The sequence below is a fragment of the Myxocyprinus asiaticus genome, chromosome 35 (assembly GCF_019703515.2).
Source record: "Myxocyprinus asiaticus isolate MX2 ecotype Aquarium Trade chromosome 35, UBuf_Myxa_2, whole genome shotgun sequence".
NCBI classification, from domain to species: Eukaryota; Metazoa; Chordata; class Actinopteri; order Cypriniformes; family Catostomidae; genus Myxocyprinus; species Myxocyprinus asiaticus.
In genome coordinates, this window is record NC_059378.1 from 4,492,299 (window position 1) to 4,517,316 (window position 25,018).

General features: G+C 39.0%; 1 protein-coding gene across 1 annotated transcript in view; it reads left to right on the top strand.

Annotated features, from left to right (window-relative positions):
- LOC127426169 (rho guanine nucleotide exchange factor 10-like protein) overlaps positions 1-25,018 on the top strand; it is a 211,383-nt gene that overhangs the window by 19,895 nt on the left and 166,470 nt on the right. The window contains exons 5-11 of the mRNA XM_051672771.1: positions 2,443-2,532; positions 4,364-4,491; positions 8,432-8,515; positions 14,714-14,822; positions 15,590-15,693; positions 19,667-19,744; positions 21,949-22,128. Of these exons, the coding sequence (XP_051528731.1) occupies positions 2,443-2,532; positions 4,364-4,491; positions 8,432-8,515; positions 14,714-14,822; positions 15,590-15,693; positions 19,667-19,744; positions 21,949-22,128 (773 nt within the window). The remainder of the gene's footprint in view (positions 1-2,442; positions 2,533-4,363; positions 4,492-8,431; positions 8,516-14,713; positions 14,823-15,589; positions 15,694-19,666; positions 19,745-21,948; positions 22,129-25,018) is intronic.

Genomic DNA, 25,018 nt, shown 5'->3' on the forward strand with positions numbered 1-25,018 from the left:
ATTCAGTTTGGTTTGATAAACAAAAGTGCATTGTTTGATGATTCAGACATCCGATTTGTACCAATTTGACATAATATTTTGATGGATTCAACAAAAAGCAACAAAGTGCTTGGCTGTTTATCTCATTAATCTTTTTTATTATTATATGATTTTTATGTTCTGAACTTGGCAAGGACATGAATTGAATAAATTTGAACAAATTGAAATTCACCTTGCACATTTATGGGAAAGTTTTGTCCTTGGGTTTAAACAACACCAGAAATAAACTGTAGAGGTTTTTTATGAGAGAAGTGCCTGAAGAAGATTTTATGAATAGTCCTTCTTTTGAAATCTTGACCACAATCTCAATTTAAACGTGTTTTGCTACTTGCTAGCAGACAGTTATTTAATTTCTTTAATTTCAATTTTTGATTATGAGAAAAACTTTGAAAATCGAATCATTGTTTAGACAACATCTTGTCTTGTCATGACTTTTGCAGCAGTATAATTTATGACATAGTTGAATCATTTGTGGCATTACTGTCTGATATTCTTTGCACTTAGAATCAATAATCCAGACAAGTGGACTAATGAAACTGCTAATTATTTTAAGGGTTTGAAAGTTTTGGCACTTCTCCTAGATTTACTAGTCTTTTCAATATAAAAGTCAATGTCTCTGAGCACAAACATTTCCATACTGCAGTGTTTCCTACTGAATTCTGCTTTTGCGGTGGGGGAGTCTTTTAAATGTTAAAGGAATATTCTGAGTTCAATACAAGTTGAGCTCAGTCGACAGCATTTGTGGCATAATGTTGATAACCACAACAATTAATTTCGACTTGTCCCTCCTTTTCTTTAAAAAAAGAAAATAAATTGATGTTCCAGTGAGGCACTTACAATGGAAGTAAATGGGTCCAATCGGTAAAAATACTTACTGTTTCAAATGTATAGCCACAAGACGTACACAGTATGTGTGTTAACATGATTTTAATGTGTTAACATGGCTTACCTTTTCAGTGTAAAGTTATTTCCAGTTTTACAACTTCATTACCATGGCAACGTAATGCTGTAAACCCTAAAGCGCCCATAAAAACAATGATTTAAACAACTTTACAGCTCAAATAATACACAATAATTTTAACACACAAATTAATGTAAGTGCTTTTATAAAAATATATAAGCTTCACATTTCTGCCTTTTAAACCCTCTAAAACTTTTCACTTCCATTTTTTTAAGAAAAGGATGGGCAAGTTAAAATAATCTTTTAATCTTTATTAACAAGTTGCCACAGTGAACAACAAGTGTAATGACCGATTTCAGTTTCACAATCATTTAAGTAACCTATACAAAATGGTTCTGACTTCAGACATGACTAAAATGAGTAAAGGAGTCACTTTTAATTCAGTAACCGCTCCAACAGATTCAGTCAGTTTATTCAGTGAAGCGGGTTTAATCAGGTTTAGTTTGAAAATTGGTAGGGACATATTAGGTCAAGGATAATATTCCAAATGTTGATATTAAGAAAATGCGAGAAAATCAGTCTGGTAATATAGGCAAAATAATATTATTACCTCATATAACAAGTCTCATTTCTTACAGTATTTCTCTGCCCCAACATATTAAATATAAGCCTTCTGTTTTAAGAATTTATAAAGAATACACAAATTAAGAACTGACCACTGCACGGTTAGGAGACAAAATGTGATCTGCGATAAACTTGGATAATGTGCAGCGATATGTGATAAATATTCGATAAACCTAAGGTTAATGGGTCAAAATTAAATGTTTCTTTTAAAAGAATATTTACCTTGAGAAAATTATATCCAAGGGACCTGTGGACCTGGGTAGCTCAGCGAGTATTGATGCTGACTGACTACCACCCCTGGAGTCATGAGTTCAAATCCAGGGTGTACTGAGTGGCTCCAGCCAGGTCTCCTAAGCAACCAAATTGGCCTGGTTGCTAGGGAGGGTAGAGTCACATGGGGTAACCTCCTCATGGTTGCAATTCTCGCACTCAATGGGGCACGTGGTAAGTTGTGTGTGGATCACGGAGAGTAGCATGAGTCTCCACATGCTTAGATCACGTGATAAGATGTGTGGATTGACGGTCTTAGAAACGGAGGCAACTGAGACTTGTCCTCCGCCACCCGGATTGAGGTGAGTAACCATGCCACCATGAGCGCAAAGCTCACAATAAGTATCCATATGAGCATATGCTTGTGTGTTAGTGTAGATAAGCACTCTGGTTTGTGAGAATCAATTCATAAAATCCTCAGGATGTCAAATCTTTGAACAGTTTCAAGAAAAGAACTTCAATTTTGCCTCTGAGGTTTTCTCTATTTCCTGTTTGCGGAGTGTCAGAAGTCTGCAAAAATGCATAGGTGTCTTTTGCTGTTTTTATACTTTAGAAAACACACGCAGCTCTTAGGCCTACATTTCCTCACTTTGCGAATCTTTTCCCAGGAAAGAGCTCTGCAGAGTCGGAACACCAGACGGCTAGTGAGGAGGTGATCTATGATGACGTCCCCTATGAAGATCTGTCTCCAGGAGAAGGTCAGCCATAGAATTCATTTTTGTGTCTGCACACTCAAAAAAAAAAAAAAAAAGGATTTTTGCTGCTTGTTCAATTTACTTAATGAAGTTAAGCAGCACAATTCTAAAACATTTTGTCACAACTTGATTTCATTGCATTTGATCCAATATCCATTTAAATTTGAAAAACTGAAGTTTACTTAATCCTTTTGAGTTGGGACTACATTTTTGCGGTGTTAAAGTAGTGTTAATGAAACCGGGCAAGGGATTTCCATTTCCCAGCATGCTTTGCAAGGGACTCGATAGGGAGAGTAAATGTTAAAATTAAGTGTTTATGGGGGCCTGGGTAGTTCAGTTGTAAAATACGCTGGCTACCACCCCTGGAGATCGCTAGTTTGCTAGTTCAAATCCCAGGGCGTGCTGAGTGACTCCAGCCAGGTCTCCTAAGCAACCAAATTGGCCCGGTTGCTAGGGAGGGTAGAGTCACATGGGTAACCTCCTCATGGTCACTATAATGTTGTTCATTCTCGTGGGGCGCGTGGTGAGTTGAGTGTGGTTGCCGCGGTGGATGGCTTAAAGCCTCCACACGTGCTATATCTCCATGTCAACGCACTCAACAAGCCACATGATAAGATGCGCAGGTTGACGTTCTCAGGCGCGGAGGCAACTGGGATTCGTCATCCGCCACCAGACTGAGGCGAATCACCACACAACCACGAGGACTTAAAAAGCACATTGGGAATTGAGCATTCCAAATTGGGAGAAAAAGGGAAAATAAAATAAATTAATAAAATTAAGTGTTTGTGTTTTTGTACATATTTTGTTTTTAGTATATAAAAAATAAATTAGATTTATCTGAGTTACATTGTGTAACAAGGTTCAAGGAATGAGGAAGCGGAAGACGGCGAATCCAACTCAAAGGTAAATTTATTAATAACAGAAAACACGTTCGCTTGACGGCGTAATGCTAAAGCTTCACAAATACACTCAAACACTCTGGGAATGGCAGTGGTCAACACACACACAACATGTCAGCTGGGCTCTCTCTCCCACTCTAAGGTCTTGCCCCTTTTTATTTCCCCCATCTCTCACTGTGAACATAGAAACAGCAATTACCAGCAATTCATCTCAGGTGGAAACCCTTTCCGCTTCCTCTTTCCCCAGACGAACGCTCAACCACACCCTCACCTCCACACATTGATATGTCTAATTTTGTTGGGTTTGCCCAATTCAGCTAGATTCTTTCTACACAAAGTATTTGTGTTCAGATTACATAGTAATTTTAAGTTAAGAAAACTCATTTGAAACACATAAACCACTGTCTGCAATTGAATCAACTTTAGCCAAAGAGCAATTTTTTTGAGTGAGTTTGATTTCATGAGGATCTCCCAGATTGTGTTAGATTGTTGCATATATGTAGTGGGGTCCAAAAGTCTAAAACCAAATAAAAAATTCTGGGATTCAAAATATAAAATCTAAGGTCAGATTTCCTTACTTCCATTGAGGCACACAAGATGCTCCTTGGAAACTTCTCAAATCACCAAATCAAGTTTTTGCACAAACTCATGGAGTCAAATAGCTGATAATATAATTCAGATTAAATTTGAAAAATGGTAAATATAAGTGGTGTCAGACTTCTAGACCCCACTGTATCCCCACAGTATGTTCATTTGTTTATTTTGTTGGTTCATTCGTTTGCGTGTATGTGTGTGAGGATACACTATTGGGAGGATATACTGAAGTGTGTGGGTGTTTTTTTTTTTTTTTTTTTTTTTTTTTTGTATCAGGATGTTATTGTGTAAAAGACCTGTTTTCGGGACAGTATTGACACCGGTGTTGATTTGTGTGTCAGCTGACTTGATCTATGAGGACATCCAGAGAGAAGGAGGCCTAAAAGTGCCCAGTGATGACTGGAGCTCAAGTGAGTTTGAAAGCTACGATGAGCAGTCTGACTCTGAGAGGGCACCAGCACGCAGCAAGGTGTGTGTGTGTGTGTGTGTGTGTGTGTGCAATTTCAAGACTATCCACAAATGCAATAATTACACTACCAGTCAAAAGTTTCAGGACACACTACTAAATCTTTATTAGTGCTGTTTTCCACATTTTAGAAAAATAGTGAAGTCATCAAAACTATGAGATAACACAAATGAAGGGGATTATGCTGTGACTGAAAATGTTCAAACAAATCAAAACTACACTACCATTCAAAGGTTGGGAAACACAATTAAATTTTTGTTTGTGTATGAAAATAATTTTATCCACATGGATGCTTTAAATGGATAAACAATATGTTCTGCAGCCCTTCCCAAAGATGTGATTGGCTTATTGGGCACTTCTCGTTGATTTTCCAACCAGGTTTTTCTAACAACAGCTCAAAACCACAAACTTTGATTCATCCATCCATAATGCTTATTTATAATAATTTACCACTCAAACTTTTAAATTCAAATGTGAGAAATGCAAGAGTGCTCCACTGCAGTAACTGAAAAAGGACACTGCATTGCATCTGAAGTAAAAATCAAGGTTACTGTGAGGCACTTCAATAGAAGTCAATGGGGCCAATTTTTGGAGGGTTTAAATGCAGAAATGTGAAAATCATTTTTACAGTCGTTTTAGGGTTTTAAGGTTTGTTGACATTACAACGTCATGGCAAGGAAGTTTTACAAATGGCGATAACTTTACACTGAAATGGTTAGTAAGTGATTTTATCACACTTAAATCATGTTAACATGCATATTGTTTACGTCTTGTGTCTATACTTTTGAAACAGTGAGTATTTTAACGTTTACGGATTTGCCCCCATTCACTTCCATTGTAAGTGTCTCACTGTAACCCAGAATTTTGTTTTTTAAAGAAAAGGAGGGATGAGTAAAAATGTATTTTTATGGTAATCAATATTATGCCACAAATGCTGTCACTTGAGCTTAACTTGTATTGAACGCGGAATGTTCATTTGAAAAATTCATTTAAAAATAAATATTTCATTAAATATTAACATTCTGACACTTTATGAAAAGGCACTTTTTTTTCTTCAGGTCATTTAGTGTAACCATGAGACAACTTCTTGATATTCTTGCCTCAAAAAATCATAAGTATATATATATATATATATATATATATATATATATATATATATATATATATATATACAGTAAAAACAGTTTTCACCTCATAATGATCAATCACAAAGGTCTTTAAAAAGATTTAAACCATCCATGCTTGCAGGCTGAGTGATTGGTCCATAATTAGATTATTTATTTTGATCTGTGAAAGTTATGTGCTTCACCACCAGAGGGCAGTGTTTACTAGCATTTGCCAAACCACTATTAAAACTGGGCCTTACTGATACACTTTTCCATTGCTCTAAATTGCTGTAAATTTGAATTCAGTGTGCACTGTGTTATCTGCACTTACACGTTCATGAGGTCACACTGGTATGGAAAACACTTTGCCCAGGCGGCCGTCCCTCAGAAACCAATTTCCCATGGCCAGACTCACCTTTACCTCTTCTGAATTAAGCTCTGTAAGCTTCCTGCAGCCAGACATCTCTCGATAAGCAAGAATTAGATTGCTGTGTCTAATAGTGATTTTTGCTTAGTTTAACCAGTTATTCCTCTGGCTATTTTTGTGCATCTATAATAAGAATCTTTCCAAAGCATGCCAAAATACCCTGTGGTAGGCTTGTTTTAAAACAAAAAACAAAAAACAAAACAAACAAACAAAAACATCAAAACATCAAACAGTAATTGACTTCACACCAGCATGAAGTAATGGGTATCAGTCTTTGTGGCTGTGTCCGAAACCAAAGGCCTTGCTGCCCAGTTGGTAATGCATGGTTTTAGAAGGCTTTAATTCGTTCTATCAACCAGTTACCTGCTTACACAGGATTGTAGGATATATTAGGCAAAGGTCACATCTATGCTGCCTTAAATGGTATTAATCTCATCAATTAAATAATGATACAATGGTTTGTTGATTAAGGATTTTTTGATTTTGTCCACAGCCATGAAGGTGAGACAAAAAAGACGCATGAAAACATGATGATCAAGATAATACTGCAAGATATTACTAATGCACTAACACTGTTTTTATTTATTTATATACAGTATATATGTATATACATGTATGTGTATATATATATATATATATATATATATATATATATATATATATATATATATATACACTGATGAGCCAAAACATTATGACCAATTGCCTAATATGCTGTTGGTCCTCCGTGAGCCACCAAAACAGTGCCGACCCGCCGAAGCATGAACTCTACAAGACCCTTGAAGGTGTCTTGTGGTATCTGGCACCAAGACATTAGAAGCAGATATATCCCCTATAAGCTGCGAGGTGGAGCCGTCGTGGATTGGACATGTTGGTCCAGCACATCCCACAGATGCTCAATCGGATTGAGATCTGGGGAATTTGGAGGTCAGGGCAACACCTTGAACTCTTCATCATGTTCCTCAAACCATTCCCGAACAATGTAGTGTGGCAGAGCGCATTATCCTGCTGAAAAAGGCCACTACCATCAGGGAGTACCATTGCCATGAAGGGGTGTACCTGGTCTGCAACGATTTTTAGGTAGGTGGCACGTGTCAAACTGAGATCCACATGAATGGCCGGACCCAGGGTTTCCCAGCAGAACATTGCCCAGAGCATTACACTCCCTCCACTAGCTTGATGTCTTCTCACAGTACATCCTGGTGCCATCACTTCCCCCGGTAAACGGTGCACACATACACAGCCGTCCACGTGATGTAAAAGAAAACGGGACTCAACGGACCAGGCGACCTTCTTCCACTGCTGGTCCAGTTCTAAAGCTCGTGTGCCCATTGCAGGCACTTTCGACGGTGGACAACAGGTGTGTTGAGACGCATTCCTCCCATAACCATCATTAAAATTTTCTGTGACTTGTGCCACAGTAGACCATCTGTCGGTTCCGACCAGAAGGAATAGCCTTCATTGTTTAGTGGTTTGTCCCTTCTCGGACCACTGTCAGTAGGTTCTCGCCACTGCTGACGGGAGCACCCCACAAGCCTTGCCGTTTCAGAGATGCTCTGACCCAGTCGTCCGGCCATAACAATTTGACCCTTGTCAAAGATCTTTACTCCTGCCCATTTCTCCTGCATTCAGCACATTGTCTATGAGAACTGATTGTTCGCTTACCATCTAATCTACCCAGACCTTGACATGTGGCCTTGTTAGGAGATGATCAACGTAATTCGCTTCACCTTTGAGTGGTCATAATGTTTTGGCTCATCAGTGTAACAGTTTTATACATGTTTTTGTCATTTTGCACATTATCGTCAACTACATTTTAGTTGTCAACTAGAATTATATGCCATTTTATTAGCAAGAATGTTACGCTAACAATTGGATTCTAAATTGCTTTGATGCCTTCCTGTGAAGTCAGCATTTTGGTTATGGACACAGCCTGTGGCTTTGGTTTGAAAATGAGGTGTTCGTCTGAGATTTGCATTAATGAGGGTGCGAACTGTCATGATCTTGTCTTCTGTGTACCCCATGCTGCTTTGACTTACATCTAAGCCACTCCCCCAGTGCCAGTCATTTCTCCTGCATATGCTCTTGTTGTTGATGCTTAAGTGTCACTGCCAAGGGCGTAGATTCCAGGGGGGAATCAAAACAAATAATCAAAACAAGCAAGTACAACCACCCCCCCCCCCAATATTTATATCATGATCAATGGAAACATGTAAATGCTTTACACTGCAACCCCCCCAATTTTCAAGCCAAATCTATGCCCTTGGTCACTGCTGATTTTGCCTTGCCCTCATTCCTCCATTTCCTGCACTTTTATGCTTACCCCTGAATTCCTTCCTCTCCTCCATGTTGTTACCATGTTATTGCACTCTCACCCGTGGCCTGTGTTGTTGCCGTGACGATATCCTAGCTCTCATCTGATGTGAGAAGACTGAGAGCATGTTATACCAGGACCAAACAGGAGCTAGCCATGAGACTGGGGGGCAGACATCAGGTACACTCATACATATATGGGGAAGAATGGACTTAGGAGGTGTTATAGCTCAGAGCACTCGATTGGGTCCAGGTTACTCTCTATCTCCTTTTTCTCACTGTACCATGCTGAAAGTACCAGCTTTGACCAGCATGAATTTCAAATGAGCCCCTTAGAGCTAAGGAATCAGATTTGACATTGGACATCAAGTGGCGGCCCAACACAGTAAAAAAGCATAACCTGTATTTAATGAAGACTGGGTCACATTTTCTTTTATCTTGCAGTTTTGTTCATGGTTTTCAAGTACATGAGCATGTATCAAGTGACATTATTTTTGTTGCTGATGTCAACAACAAAAGATTTGATCTCTCTCCCTCAATTTAAAAGTTGTTGAGCTTATTTATTTTGGCAAACTAATTGTGCACAATTTTATAGTAGTTGCATTTTCATTGTTCTTTTGCTGCTGTCCGTGACCCTTTCCGAACCGTACTGTGAACCATTTTACCAGTTGAGAAACTACGGAGCCCCTTAGAGGAGAGGGTGGGATTTTAATTTTTTTCTGAAATAGTTTTGCGTGCCCTTACAATACATTTACCATGGTTTTACTACAGTAACCATATTTTAACCATGATATTCATAGTGAAACCATAGTGATAATACAGGAAAACAGAAACTATGGTAGTAAAAATTATAATTTTTTGTTTATTATGGTTTTACTATACAAATACCATAGTTTAATTATGGTTACTGTAGTAAAACCATGGCTTTACTATATGTAACCATGACAGTACCATTTATTTATTTTTTATTTATGGCGGAAACATGGTTTTACTATAGTAATATTGTAGTAACCGTGACTGTAGTAACAGTTTTATTTATTTATTTTTATTTTTTTTGGGGTGTAACCATGGTTTTACTATAGTAATCATATTCTAACCATGGTATTTATAGTAAAACTGTATCAAGTATCCAGGAAAACCAAATATATGGTAATAAAAATCATCAATTTTTTTTTAAAATCATTAAAAAAAAACAACAACAACAACAACAAAACATGGTTACTACAGTTTTACTATAGTATCATCATGGATATTTTGTGGTATGGTTTTCCACCAAAAATGATTATGATTTTATTACCATAGTTTTGGTTTTCCTGTATTATTACTAAGATTTTACCACAAATTTCATGGCTAAAATAGTTACTGCCTGTCCTCTAAGGCAGTGTTTCTCAACCTTTTTGACTCCGAGGCCCCCCATTGTCCAAGACAATTTTCAAAGCCCCAGAATCTAGAAGTGTCAACAGATTAAAATACTTATCAAGATTAATTCTGTGATTCCAGACATTTCAGGAACTGTCAGTTTATATGTTGTAGCCTACATCACGATTTTGACTAATTTCAGCATTTAAATGAAGTTAACATATTTAAATTTAAATTTTGAATAATTTCAAGACATCTTGAGGCCCCCTTAGAAGTTTGCTGAGGCCCCCTAGTGGGTACCAGACCCCTGGTTGAGAACCACTGCTCTAAGGGGCCATGTAAATTTCAGTGCTGGTCAGGGCTGATTTATGTTGGTTAGTGATGGTCTGTTGCTGATCTAGTTACTGTAGTAAGCCAACATAACCATACTTTTCACCAACAAAAACCTACCTGTTAAAGTTGTTCAGCTTGATCTTTCTGGTAAAGGTTGACCGCTGGTTAATCTAGTAAAGAAGCCTGGTGGGACACTAAACATATGCTTTTCTTTATCAGCAGGGTAAAGGGTTGTTTACAGAGGGCACATTCTTGCATTCAATCTGTGCTGTTTTTGTGACACATGTGTCACACAGATGTTTTTGGCTGTTGCGTCACATTTTTATGTTTTTTTTTTTTTCAGTTTCTCGCACCATATATGTCACGTTTCTAAAGCTGCTGAGTGTTCTGTTTTAAAGTACTTTCTTCTATCCCAACTTATAATGTATAACAATATGTATAGATAACTATACTGTGACGAGGCAGACAAGGAATGAGGATCTAAATGCAGCTTTAATGAGAACAAAAGGATGAACAAAGTAACTCAGAATAAAACGAAACAAACACGGGAAACCAGGCACAGAACATGACAACACATGTAAAGACTGACAAAGAAACCAGGGGAAACAAGGGCTTAAATACAAATGGGCAAACAAGGAAAAGAGGAACACCTGGGGAAAACAATCAGGCGAAAACCAATCATGAAAAGAAACTACAAAGGACTACAAAATTAACAGGAAACAGGAATGGGAAAAAAACAAGAATTTCAAAATAAAAGTCTAAGCAAAAACACAGGGAATATGTGACAGAGCCCCCCTTTTAAGGAGCGGATTCCAGACGCTCAAAAAAAAAAAAAAAAAAAAAAAAAAAAAAAAAAAAACCTGTCCATGGGGTGTGGGGGAAAACAGGTAGTTCAGGGGGGCACAAGGGGTAATGGGAGCAAAGGAACAAGGTAATGTCAGGGAGGCTTCGAACCAAGGCGGAACTGGAGGGATGGAGGGCCAGGGCAACGCTGCAGGCTCGGAGGACCAAGTAGACCAGAGCAGATCAGGCGGGCGGTCAGGAGACCAAGGAGACCAGAGCAGATCAGGTGGGCGGCCAGGAGACCAGGGAGACCAGAGCAGATCAGGCGGCCGCAGGGCCGAGACGGTCAGGCGGCGGAGCCGCTGTAGGAGGAGTCACTGGGGGAGCGGGCGGAGCTGCAGGAGGAATAGTCTCTGGGGGAGAGGGCGGAGCCGCAGGAGGAATAGTCTCTGGGGGAGAGGGCGGAGCCACAGGAGGAATAGTTTCTGGGGGAGCGGGCAGAGCCGTGGAAGACTCTGGGGGCAGAGCCGCTGGAGGAATAGGCACTGGGGGTGGAGCCGTGGCAGGCTTGAGGGGCAAAGCCGTGGAAGGCGGAGCCGTGGCAGGCTCGAGACAAAGAGTCCTGGATGAATGGGAAACGACCTCCGTGGTCGCGAACATGGGAAGAGACTCGGGAATGACCTCCGTGGTCGTGGGCATGGGATGAGACTTGGGAACAATCTCCGTGGTCGAGAACATGGGCAGAAAATGGGAAACGACCTCTGTGGTCGTGGGCATGAGTGGAGACTCGGGAACGACCTCCGTGGTCGTGTATACAGGGAAGAGACTTGGGAACAGAAACTTTTCTTCTCCTTCTCCTCCTCTGGATGGCCGAAGTTGACAACGCTGGCTCTGGGACAGACGAGGCTGGCAACGCTGGCTCTGGGATGGATGAGGCTGGCAACGCTGGCTATGGGACGGACGAGGCTTCTAGCTCGTTGGCCGTGGCAGGCGTGGGCGTAGGCTCGTTGGCTGTGGCAGGCGTGGGCGTAGGCTCGTTGGCTGTGGCTGGCGTGGGCGTTGGCTCGTTGGCCGTGACTGGCGTGGGCGTTGGCTCGTTGGCCGTGTCCGCAGACAATTTTGAGGTAGGGTCTTCATGGACCTACACACTGACATTAGTGGCAGATCATACAACTTGGAGACAGGGGCCGTGGAAGGCTTCGAGAAGGGAGCTGAAGACGAAGGTTTGGCCCGGGGTTCCCGCCATAATCCACTGTATAATGGGAAATTCAAAGTTACAGAGCCTTCTCTACATATTCGCCGAGCATCCAGTGAGTATCAGCCAGAGGCATCAGTTCCCTCAGTGCACTATTCAGACCGGCCCAGAAGAAAACCACCAGAGAGCAGTCTGGATAGTGCACTTCATTTGCCAGCTCTAAAAACAGTTGATCCTCAACTGGATGGTCCCCTTGTTGAAGGAGTAAAATTCTGACAGCCACTAGATCCATTCCTTGGTCAGTCTTTCTGTGACGAGGCAGAATGAGGATCTAAATGCAGCTTTAATGAGAACAAAGGATGAACAAAGTAACTAAGAATAAAACGAAACAAAAACATGGGAAACCAGGCACAGAACATGACAAAACATGTAAAGACTGACAAAGAAACCAGGGGAAACAAGGGCTTAAATACAAATGGGCAAACCAGGAAACGAGGAACACCTGGGGAAAACAATCAGGGGAAAACCAATCATGAAAAGAAACTACAAAGGACTACAAAATTAACAGGAAACAGGAACGGGGAACTAAACAAGAATTTCAAAATAAAAGTCTAAGCAAAAACACAGGGAATACGTTACATACACCGTTGAGGCAAAACATTATTATGGGTGAAGTGAATAACGTTGATCATCTCCTAAGGCCACATGTCAAGGTCTGGATAGATTAGATGGTAAGCGAACAATAATTTCTCGTAGTCAATGTGTTGAATGCAGGAGAAATGGGCAGGAGTAAAGACCTGAGCGACTTTGACAAGGGCCAAATTGTTATGCCAGATAACTGGGTCAGAGTATCTCTGAAACAGCAAGGCTTGTGGGGTGCGCCCAGTCAGCAGTGTTGAGTACCTACCGACAGTGGTCTGAGGAGGGACAAACCACAAACCGGCGACAGGGTGTTGGGTGCCCAAGACTCATCGATGTGCAAGGGCATCGAAGACTATCCCATCTGGTTTGAACCAACAGAAGGTCTGCTGTGGCATAAGTCACAGAAAATTGTAATAATGGTACGGGAGGAATGCGTCACAACACATATGGGGCTGCGTAGCCGCAGACCGGTCAAAGTGCCCATGATGACTCCTTTCCACTGCCAAAAGCACCTACAATGGGCACGCGAGCAGTGGAAGAATGTCGCCTGGTCCGATGAGTTCGTTTTCTTTTACATCACGTGGACGGCTGTGTATGTGTGCACCATTTAACTGGGGAAGTGATGGCACCAGGATGAACTGTGGGAAGACGACAAGCCTGTGAAGGGAGTGTGATGCTCTGGGTAATGTTCTGCTGGGAAACCCTGGGTCCGGCCATTCATGTGGACGTCAATTTGACATGTGCCACCTACCTAAACATCGTTGCAGACCAGGTACACCCATTCATGGCAATGGTATTCCCTGATGGCAATGCCACACTGCACACATTGTTCGGGAATGTTTTGAGGAACATGATGAAGAGTTCAATTTGATTAAACATCTGTGGGATGTGTTGGACAAACAAGTCCGATCCATGGCGGCTCCACCTCACAACTTACAGGACTTGAAGGATCTGCTGCTAATGTCTTGGTACCAGATATCACAGGACACCTTCAGGGGTCTTGTAGAATCCATGCCTCAGCAGATCGTTGCTAATTTTTTTGTGTGTTTTTTTGGTGGCACGTGGAGGACCAACAGCATATTAGGCAGGTGGTCATAATGTTTTGGCTCATCAGTGTAAGTCAGTTGACTTTCCTGAAAAGTGTACGCCCTGGGATTCTGTAACCAATGGCGTGAGTTTGAGGCAGGGCTTTTTTTTTTTTTTAAACCAATGGCAGACGGGGGAAGTTTTCTGGAATCTGCTTGAAAAGCTTGATTATTTTTGCAGTTCCTTTTTTGTGATGCTAGTGACGCAGAAATTACACACTTCAACTTTAAGACGGTGTGTCAGTTTAAAACAGAATGAATCTAGAGACTCCTGCTTTCTATTCCATTCTGTTCCGTCTTGCTATTTTTTTTAACACAGGAATGCATCCTATGTGAACAGCCCCTGATGATCTCTCTCTCTATCCTGCTTTCTCCCTCTCTCTCTCTCTCTCTCTCTCTCTCTCTCTCTCTCTCTCTCTCTACCTCTCAATGTCTATCCTCTCATTCTTTTCTGAAAGTCACTCTTTGTATCTGTTTTTCTTTCTGTTTCTCTCTCTCTGTTTTGAATGAACCATTTACCACTCAGATCACTTCCATATTGCTTCAGCTTCTTTAATCTTTAATTTGATATGTATGAGGGTGAGTTATGGGGACACTTTCATATTTAAAGTAAACAGCTCTCATGTGGTTCAAGCAAGGCATTTTCACATGCACTCTATTACTGACCTGCTTTTGCAGAGATGGGCCATCCCCCTGCTTTTAAAAAATATATAAAAATATCACTGCCTTGATGTTCTCTCATATGATTTGGATCTTGTGGCTTGTGGCCACTGAAACAGACCCTGTTGAACACACACCCAGCTGCAGCCCTCAACACTGAACTGGTGTCTCACAAATGTCAGGCAGATCCGGGAATGGCTGTTTATGCTTGAGGGCTGGAGATGGCTGACCTTTGTCCATACGGGTGTACCATGGCGCTGGCTTTGCAGGGGCTCCAGATGGATTGCCCATGATCTTCTTGTTCCCTCTGGTTCATGCACAGGTCCATCAGCTGATGCGGGCAGCACGTAGTGGAACAAAAGATGGCCTGGAGAAAACCAAAATCGCCGTCATGAGAGGAGTCTCATTTCTACATAAAAAGGACCACTCAGGTAATCTTAGAATGATTTCATTTGAGAATTTGTCTTCTTTCAAGCACCCTTCCTCACCCCTTTTTCCTTTGACAGAAAAAGACCAATCTAGGAGGCAATTATATATTTCAAATGCTTTTTCTCAGAAGAACAGGGCGGTTCATTGAATTATGCCAGACCTCTTAAGAGATGGCAGATGATCTGCCATGGAGACAAGATGGAAAAACAGCTGATGGATTCAGATGGCTCTCGGAGCTTTCGTAAATTCTGCTTTTAAGAAGAGAATGGACTGCTTTGATATAAAAGGTGGAGAGAAGATCTGAAGATTGGCTGGGATTGGTCCCCATATTGTCCTTGTGCATGATAGGGCAAGGTTACCATTTGGAAACAGAGACTGGCATGCTGCCTGTTAAAAAAACTCTCTAAATGTCCAAAAATTCTCAATTTCAACTGTTGATGACTTTGTTTGGGTAGCATTTAATGCTAAACATTTTGATTTGAAGGTTATCTTCTTATTTTGATAAGATTGTGTGGCTTTGGGCCTCTGAAAAGGCGCAAAATAGTATATTGGGAGGTTTTCATTTGTAGCTGTGTGGAGTGAAACATTGTTTGGATGTGGCTTAGAACAGCCTGTTCCAAACAGCAAAAGAGTTCTTTGTACTGTTCCTTTTCGAGCAACTCCTCAGAGTTGTAATAAGATAATAAGTACGGTTTATACACAGTATATGCTTCTTGCTTTTCAGGGATAAATAAGAAATTTGAACTTGTGTTTTTGTGCATCCTGACAGAAGACATTGAGGATGATACAGGGTTTTTGGATGTGATGGTATCAGAGGCAAACCACCCACCTGCCCAACTGGGACCAATGCCAGATGGACTTAGCAGCCAACAGGTGTGTGTATATGTATTTATTGGTATGAAAATAATGGTAAAAAAATTATTTAAACTGATTGTGCACAAAATATACACATTTAAGGGGAACACATAATTTGGGTAATCGAGTTCCATCATAGATTATAAAGAATTATGGAAATTTCATGAATATTATCTCAATCAAAAACTATTGTAAACAGCATTTTGTTTTTGTGTTTAATAATTATTATGCATGAAGCTTTTATGTATACTCATTAATTATTTGAGAAATCAATAAATCAGCTAAGAAATTGATAAATCAGGTAAGAATACAATAAATCAACCAAGCATAAAATTTTCAACATGTGGATAAAAAAAAAAAAAAAAAAAAAAAAAAGAGAACCTGCAATTTGATAATCGGATATTAAGCAATTAATAAAACCTGAGATAAACACATAGAAAACAATTAATTTAATTAAGTAATTGATAACATAGAAACGATGATAAAAATGAATTTTAAATACAAATAAGTTAATTGTAATATGCAAGTAAAAAGTGAATAATTGTTTCACTTTTAGCTTCTTTTTCTTTTATTTAGATGTTGATAATTGATTGAAAGATTTATTTATTGATTTCCCAATTGATTTGATCTATTTTTCAGTTGAATTATCTTTTTCTTAGTTGATTTCTCGGTTTCTCAAATGATTATTGACTGTGACATTTGGGCATCCATATGTATGACCTCATTTTCATTGAGATACTACATGGTACAATAAAAAAAGGACCATTTCAAATGAACTAGTAAAGGCAAAACAGTCATTAAAAATTGTGAAAAACTCTTTTCAGTTTAACTTAAATTTCAATTTCACTTAAATTTAAAGGGATCATTTACTCGCCCTCATGCCATCCCAGATGCATATGACATTATTTCTTCTGCTGAACACAAACGAAGATTTTTAAAAGAATATCTCAGCTCTAAAGGTTCATACAATGCAAGTCAACAGGGTCTAAAACATTGAAGCTCCAAAAAGCACATAAAGGCAGCATAATAGAAATTAATACAACTCCAGTGGTTTAATCCATGTCTTCAGAAGCGATATGATAGGTTTGGGTGAGAAACAGTCAATTTGTAAGTAAGTTTTTTACTATAAATCTCCATTTTCAAACAGCGCTCCTAAGCGCTCTTCTCTCCTAAAAGGAGTTCTTCTTTTGTTTTTGGCGATTCACATTCTTCATGCACATCGCCACCTAATTGGCAGGGAGGAGAATTTATAGTAAAATAACTTAAATATTGAACTGTTTCTCACCCACACCCATCATACTGCTTCTGAAGGTGTAGATTTAACCACTGGAGTCATATGGATTACTTTTATGCTGCTTTTTTGGGCTTAAAAGTTTTGGACACTTTTATCTTGCATTGAATGGACCTACATAGCTGAGATACAGTGGTGTGAAAAAGTGTTTGCCCCCTTCCTGATTTCTTATTTTTTTGCATGTTTGTCACACTTAAATGTTTCAGATCATCAAACAAGTTTAAATATTAGTCAAAGATAACACAAGTAAACACAAAATGCAGTTTTTAAATGAAGGTTGTTATTATTAAGGGAAAACAAAATCCAAATCTACATGGCCCTGTGTGAAAAAGTGTTTGCCCCCTAAACCTAATAACTGGTTGGGCCACCCTTAGCAGCAACAACTGCAATCAAGCGTTTGCGATAACTTGCAATGAGTCTTTTACAGCGCTGTGGAGGAATTTTGGCCCACTCATCTTTGCAGAATTGTTGTAATTCAGCCACATTGGAGGGTTTTCGAGCATGAACTGGCTTTTTAAGGTCATGCCACAGCATCTCAATAGGATTCAGGTCAGGACTTTGACTAGGCCACTCCAAAGTCTTCATTTTGTTTTTCTTCAGCCATTCAGAGGTGGACATGTTGGTGTGTTTTGGATCATTGTCCTGCTGCAGAACCCAAGTTCGCTTCAGCTTGAGGTCACAAACAGATGGCCGGACATTCTTCTTCAGGATTTTTTGGTAGACAGCAGAATTCATGGTTCTATTTATCACAGCAAGTCTTCCAGGTCCTGAAGCAGCAAAACAGCCCCAGACCATCACACTACCACCACCATATTTTACTGTTGGTATGATGTTCTTTTTCTGAAATGTGGTGTTACTTTTACGCCAGATGTAATGGGACACACACCTTCCAGAAAGTTCAACTTTTGTCTCGTAAGTCCACAGAGTATTTTCCCAAAAGTCTTGGGGATCATCAAGATGTTTTCTGGCAAAAATGAGACGAGCCTTAATGTTCTTTTTGCTCAGCAGTGGTTTTCGTCTTGGAACTCTGCCATGCAGGCCATTTTTGCCCAGTCTCTTTCTTATGGTGGAGTCTTGAATACTGACCTTAACTAAGGCAAGTGAGGCCTGCAGTTCTTTGGATGTTGTTGTGGGGTCTTTTGTGACCTCTTGGATGAGTCGTCGCTGCACTCTTGGGGTAATTTTGGTCGGCTGGCCACTCCTGGGAAGGTTCACCACTGTTCCATGTTTTCGCCATTTGTGGATAATGGCTCTCACTGTGGTTCTCTGGAGTCCCAAAGCTTTAGAAATGGCTTTATAACCTTTTCCAGACTGATAGATCTCAATTACTTTCTTTCCCATTTGTTCCTGAATTTCTTTGGATCTCGGCATGATGTCTAGCTTTTGAAGATCTTTTGGTCTACTTAACTTTGTCAGGCAGGTCCTATTTAAGTGATTTCTTGATTGAAAACAGATGTGGCAGAATCAGGCCTGGGTGTGGCTAGAGAAATTGAACTCAGGTGTGATAAACCACAGTTAAGTTATGTTTTAACAGGTGGGGCAAAAACTTTTTCACACAGGGCCATGTAGGTTTGGATTTTGTTTTCCCTTAATAATAACAACCTTCATTTAAAAACTGCATTTTGTGTTTACTTGGGTTATCTTTGACTAATATTTAAACTTGTTTGATGATCTGAAACATTTAAGTGTGACAAACATGCAAAAAAATAAGAAATCAGGAAGGGGGCAAACACTTTTTCACACCACTGTATTCTTCTAAAAACCTTTGTTTGTGTTCAGCAGAAGAAACAAAAGCATACACATCTGGGATGACATGAGGGTGAGTAAAGGCCTGTTCACACCAAACCTGATTTTTTGGTATGAATGTTCGTTTCGAGTGAGCTTTTGTGTGGTAACAATGGATTTCGATGCCGCTATTCATACCAAGCCTGACAAATCATCTTCCGACAATCCGAAAGTTTTTTTTTTTTACAGAGAGTGTTCCGATTTTTTTTCCCCTTTGGACTGCAATGAAAACTGACTGACCAATGAGATAAGAGATTTTTGTCAATTGCTGAAGCTGCTCAATCCAGTGTGTTGGTGGCGCTGATCAGCTGTTTTGGCGGCACGAGGGGGACCTACACAATATTAGGCAGGTGGTTTTAATGTTGTGGCTGATCGGTGTATTTATGCAACAGTGCTCTTTACTCATCTCACTCGCATTACAAAAAGATGATCTACTCCTCAAAATGCATCAACACCATGGAAAGAACATAATTAAACAGTTATGCCGAATTAGGTAAATAAATGCTTTAACAGCGTTCAATACATTAATCTCTAACAGCTGAAGATGTGGGGAGGAGACTGGTATACATGCGTAGAACTGCAACAGCGCCACCTACTGTACAGGGGTGAAATAGTTTTTCATTTCATGTTTTTACGGACTCTTTGTGAATAGACCTTCCGTCAGAGGTTCGTCTCGCAAAATCGTCACGGAATTGTTGTGAACAGGCCTTTAATGATAAGAAAAAGTTCTTTTTGAACTATTCCTTTAAAATGGTGACCAGTAACAGCATCTAAAATATAAACTTTAACCTAAAATCTTGATGTTATGCGTCAACTACCGTCAACTACCCATATCATTGTAACAACTAGAAAAACTCACTTGTGTCCCACTAACTAGGTCTCTGTGGATGATAAGGTCTTTAATCTCTTCCACAGATTGTGCGACGCCATATTCTGGGCTCAATTGTGCAGAGTGAGAGAAGTTACCTGGACTCTCTGAAACGGATCCTACAGGTAAGACAGAGGATCTCTGGGCCAAGAATAACTGTGCAGGCAAAATTGGTAAAATGGCTTGTGAAAGGATGAGGTAGGCTAAATGTAATTTTTTTAACAAAACAAAGTTAAAACGTTTGGTAAGTCTCAAATGTGTGTTTTTTTTTTTTTTTTTTTACTGTGTTTTGAGATCAGACTAGAACTCAGTCCTTCGATACTTCAAAAGCATCCCGTGCCCTCTCAGATAGATTCAAAAGAGTAGTTAGAAGACAAATCTAATTGCCACCTTAAGAGTTTCTTGAACTTCTACATTAAAATATCAGTCAAAATGTCTCTATTTTTGACTTGAAATGGTTAAATAGATGTCATGATTGAAAAGTAAGAGCATGTGAAAGGCTTACAGATAATGTCGACATACTTCAAATCTGAAAGCCCAGCTTTTTCAAAGCCACAAAACAAAAGACATCACTTTAAATTGTCTTTAATACTGACTTTGCATTCACATTCACATCCCTTTAAACGGAAGCATGCAGGTTTGTTGGGTTTCATAGTCTGGAGTTTTGTTACTCATAATTCTGATCTCAGCAAGTGTTGAAGAGAAAAGCATTTGTTATCACACTCCTTTGAAGGGAAAGGCACCGTCTGAAATTGAATCACAGATTCACAGCTTTACGCTCTATGAAATCTAGTAATTCAGAATATATTTTGCTCTTATCTAGTCAAATCAAAGCTCTGTAAATCGGCATGTGTGTGCAGATTTTTCTTTAGCCGAAATCGGTATACGTTGACCGAATTTTAAAACACTGCCCCCAGAGGCTAAAGCAGTAAGTGTTTTAGAGCATACAAACAAGTGTGACACCCATTTATATCCAGGACAGATCGCCAGAAGCCTGTTGTAAAAATAATTGTTTTCAGCTCTACAGAGTGTAAAACTGTGAAGAGAAATGCTTATTTTATTTAATCTACCCCCCAACCAAAGCCAAAACCCAAACCTAACCCTAAACATTAGTAGACACAAAATGCAATGTTATGGATAAAAATGTAACCTCTTATAATGCTCGTGATTGTTTATACAAACATGATTGCCTCCTCGATTGAATTGGGATTGAACTCTAGTCAGTGCAACTGACTCAATGCACTATCAGTTGTGCCACGAGGGAAAGTAGCTGTTGTGGAGCCGTTGCAAATATGTCCGATGGGAGATAGGGCATGTCAGTGAGTCAGCATACTGTTGCCGATCCTAGGGTACCAGAACTTTCTGAAACAGCATGCCGACTTCTCGTGTGATCGTGTTGGTTTAGTAGTGCTGTTGTGGCCAGGTGTACCTTTAGAAAAAGAAATAGTCCCATTACCTCATCCTGTCTTATTTTCTCTTTGTCGATAATCCATTAGCAGTGGATACTATAGGGTAGGGAAAAAGCAGGCATGAAAAATCTATTGTGTCCACAATCTAACTAGCTTTTAAAGATTAGCTCTTGTAGTTTATTTATGGCTGATATCCAGCTTGTTTAGCAATTTAAGAAATTCAAGGCTAAACAAACATTTAGCTAAGCATAACTTAAATTTGAGACTTGTTATATGCCAGACGGAGCTGGTTTCAGAGGGAGTATTTAACATTAACAAGTGAAGAAATTACATTTAATATGTTTAGGTGTTGAGGGGGTTTTCTGGGACTAATACATTTAGATTTTAGAGAGACAATTCATGAGAATTCATATTGCTGTGGGAGTTTTACAAATGCATAAATCAGAATCTTTATATCAGAATATTTGGAAACCTGTATTATACTTTTTAATTCAGAGGAATTTGTCTTATGTCCTATAGCTTGAAGCAGATGGTGGTTAATAAACTTTAAAACAAGGTTCACCGAATAAGACAAGAAACCTTGAAAGAGCCCTATAAAGGGAGGTGAACGTTGATAAGTATGCATACATCTCCATGTGTCAAAGACATGCATAATTTCAAAGATGTATTCATATATGTAAAATTGGACATTTCAAATATTGTATTTAAATGAATGAAATGGGTAATGCACTGAGACACCATTTATTTCACCTCCCTGTTAAAATTAATTCAACGCATTAGTAATCTCACTCCCTTGTCAAGGTGAAGCAAGTAAGAGCTGTAAATGAATTTATTTCCCATGTGTCAATGCAAAAACATTTTCACTTTTAAGGTGGAAGCATATATAAGAATTTTCATCTCCATTTCACATGATCCTTTAGGAATACCAGCGACCTTTGATGGAGGCGGAGCCTCGGATCCTCAGCATCAGGAAAATACGACCTATTTTCTTCCGTCTGCGGGAAATCATGCAGTGCCACTCCATGTTCCAGATTGCCCTGACATCTCGGGTGGCTGAATGGGACGCAAGCGAAAAGATCGGGGACCTCTTTGTAGCTTCAGTGAGTAAGAAAATACTCAAAAGTACTAGCTCCGGTTCTAAAATTTCATTTCAGACAAGAGAAACCTGAGGAGTCATAAAGCATAATTTTGGAATCATTATTTAACCCTTAAATCCATGGGAATTTCACCAAACACTCTTACTGTACATATTCAGGTCTTTAGAGACCTGGAACGTATATCTATCACAAATGGATCCACAAAATGCAGAGATTGTGTAAAATTTTCAAGACATATTGTATTGAAGATAATGTTTGAATATAGAAATAATTGATCTTTTATTAAACAAAGACATCGATATCCTGTAATTGTAAACATATATAGATATTAAATAATCATACAAATTATAAAGTGCAAAAAAACAACAACAAAAAAAAAAAAAAACACAACACAACACTATTACATACCTAGGGTCTCAAATGAACCTATATACTTTTGGTACTTAAACCATTATAATTTTTATTTATTTATTATTATTATTATTATTATTATTTTAGGAAGATATGCATTAAATGGTTAAAGGAATAGTTGACCCAAAAATTTAAATTCTGTGGTAACACTTTACAATAAGGTTCCATGCGTTATGTATTAGATATCATGAACTAACAATGAACAATACAATTTGTATTTTTTTATTTTATTTTAATCTTAGTTAATATTAGGTAATAAAATTGCAATTGTTTATTTTTAGTTCATGTTAGTTCATAGTGTATTTACTAATGTTAACTAATACAACTTTGAAAAATGTATTTGTATATGTTAAAACTAACATTAAACAAGATTAATAATTGCTGAAAAATTATTGTTCATTGTTAGTTCATGTTAACTAATATAACAAATTGAACCCTATTTGAAAGTGTTACCAATTCTGTTATCATTTAGTCACCCTCATTTTGCTCAAAACCTGTATGACTTTCTAAAAGGAGAAATTTTATTGAATACTTTTAAAATAAAATAAAAAATGACCCAAAAATATCATAAAAGTAGTCCATATTCCTACTTGGGATAGGGCTCCTATGTCATATTCCAAGTCTCCTGAAGTCAATAGGTTTTGTTGAGAAACAACCCGAAATTTAAGTCATTTTTCAGTGATTTTTGTTGCACGTTGATAATGGTCTTGAGAAGCTCGTTCACAGTGGGTCCGCAGTTACCATTCACTTTCATGCATCTTCATTGCTTCAGTTTTCCATATAATGAAAGTAAATGGTGACTGAGGCTAAACTTCTGCCTAACATGTCCAAAGAAAGTCATATGTGTTCATTAATTTCATTTTTGGGTCAATTATCCCTTTAAGTGCACAAAACATCTTTGTTTCCGGTTTGAGAACAATAACAATACAAGCTCTCTTTTTTATTTTACTGTATACTAACCAGTTATATTTTACGTTTTCATTACTGTGTGCAGATTAAAGAAAATACGATTCTATGCTATTTAGCCTTTTCTGTGTGCTTAAACTCTGTTTCACCTGACAAGTGTATGTAGTGACGCTCCATCATGTTGTCTTGAGCTCATGTTTTCACTTGGTTTATTAAAAAAATCATATTGTGTGTCGGGTCTGAATTTGAGCCTCCATGTAGGGAAAGTAATGATCCCTAATCTAAACTCTGAAACAAACCACGCTACAAAATAACCATGCAGATCTAACTAGAGCATTATGTGTTATTATGGTGCTCTGAGGCTAATGTTAATAGAGCTGGCAAGATGTTTTGGGTACTAACAGTGTTCCGATCTGGTTTACTTAAAAAGCATAGCCAAATACTACAAGTGCAGATGGCTATCTCTGACCATAGCGAGGGCAGGGAACGTGTGTTAGCATCATTGAGCCACTAATGGACTCATGAATAAGCTTTCTGTAGTGACTCTCCTCACAGAAAGCATCCATAGGCCATTCTCATTATGTGTTTGTTAAATGTGGTACTACAGAGAGAACACTTATGACTTAAGTTGCAGTACTGTGCATTGGGAAGCTCCACCACTGCAAACCAGGCACCTGAATCGACTCTTGAAAATGTAAAAAACAAAATACTTGTCTATACTGCACATCTGGATATATGCCCTGGTACAACTAGGAATCTAGGAACCAGAAAGTTTTTTTTTTTTTTTTGTAGGTGTACCTCTGTTTGGGTAAGAGATAAGGCAAATCCTGAGAATAGCTGAGAAAACTCACCACAGTGTATGTTTTTTATTCGCTATAAAGAACCAGTTCATAAGAGTCATTCTTTGGGGAATTGGACTACACTGGACACAATGTATGTTTCATGCTGTAGATTCAAAAGCAATGGGCTCATAAGAGTGTTAAGAATAGATCAACTGCTCAGATAGAAACCACACTTCCACAATACACACTCCATCCACTGGGGGAGTATCTCTGTATCACTGACGATTCCCAAAACTGGAAGGGGAATTGCCTGTTTGAGAGAGGACTCTGACCAGGTGAGAGCGGATCTAGTGGAATTCTGGTGAATTTGGTGGTGATGCCAACAGGTGGGGAATCAAATCGGACAACACTGGACACAATGTATGTTTCGAGCTGTAGATTCAAAAGAACCGGCTCATTAGAGTCATTAATTCTGGAATCAAACTACAGTACATTGGCTGTGCTGTATGTTTCGAGCTTTAGATTCAAAAGAACCAGCTCATTAGAGTCATTCATTCGGGAATGAGCTCTATGTTTCGAGCTGTAGATATAAAAGAACCGGCTCATTAGAGTAATTTGTTCAGGAATTGGACTACACTGGATGTGCTGTATGCTTCGAGCTGTATATATAAAAGAACCGGCTCATTAGAGTCATTCATTCGGGAATCAAACTAAACTGATGAGCTCTATGTTTCGAGCTGTAGATATAAAAGAACCGGCTCATTAGAGTAATTTGTTCAGGAATCGGACTACAC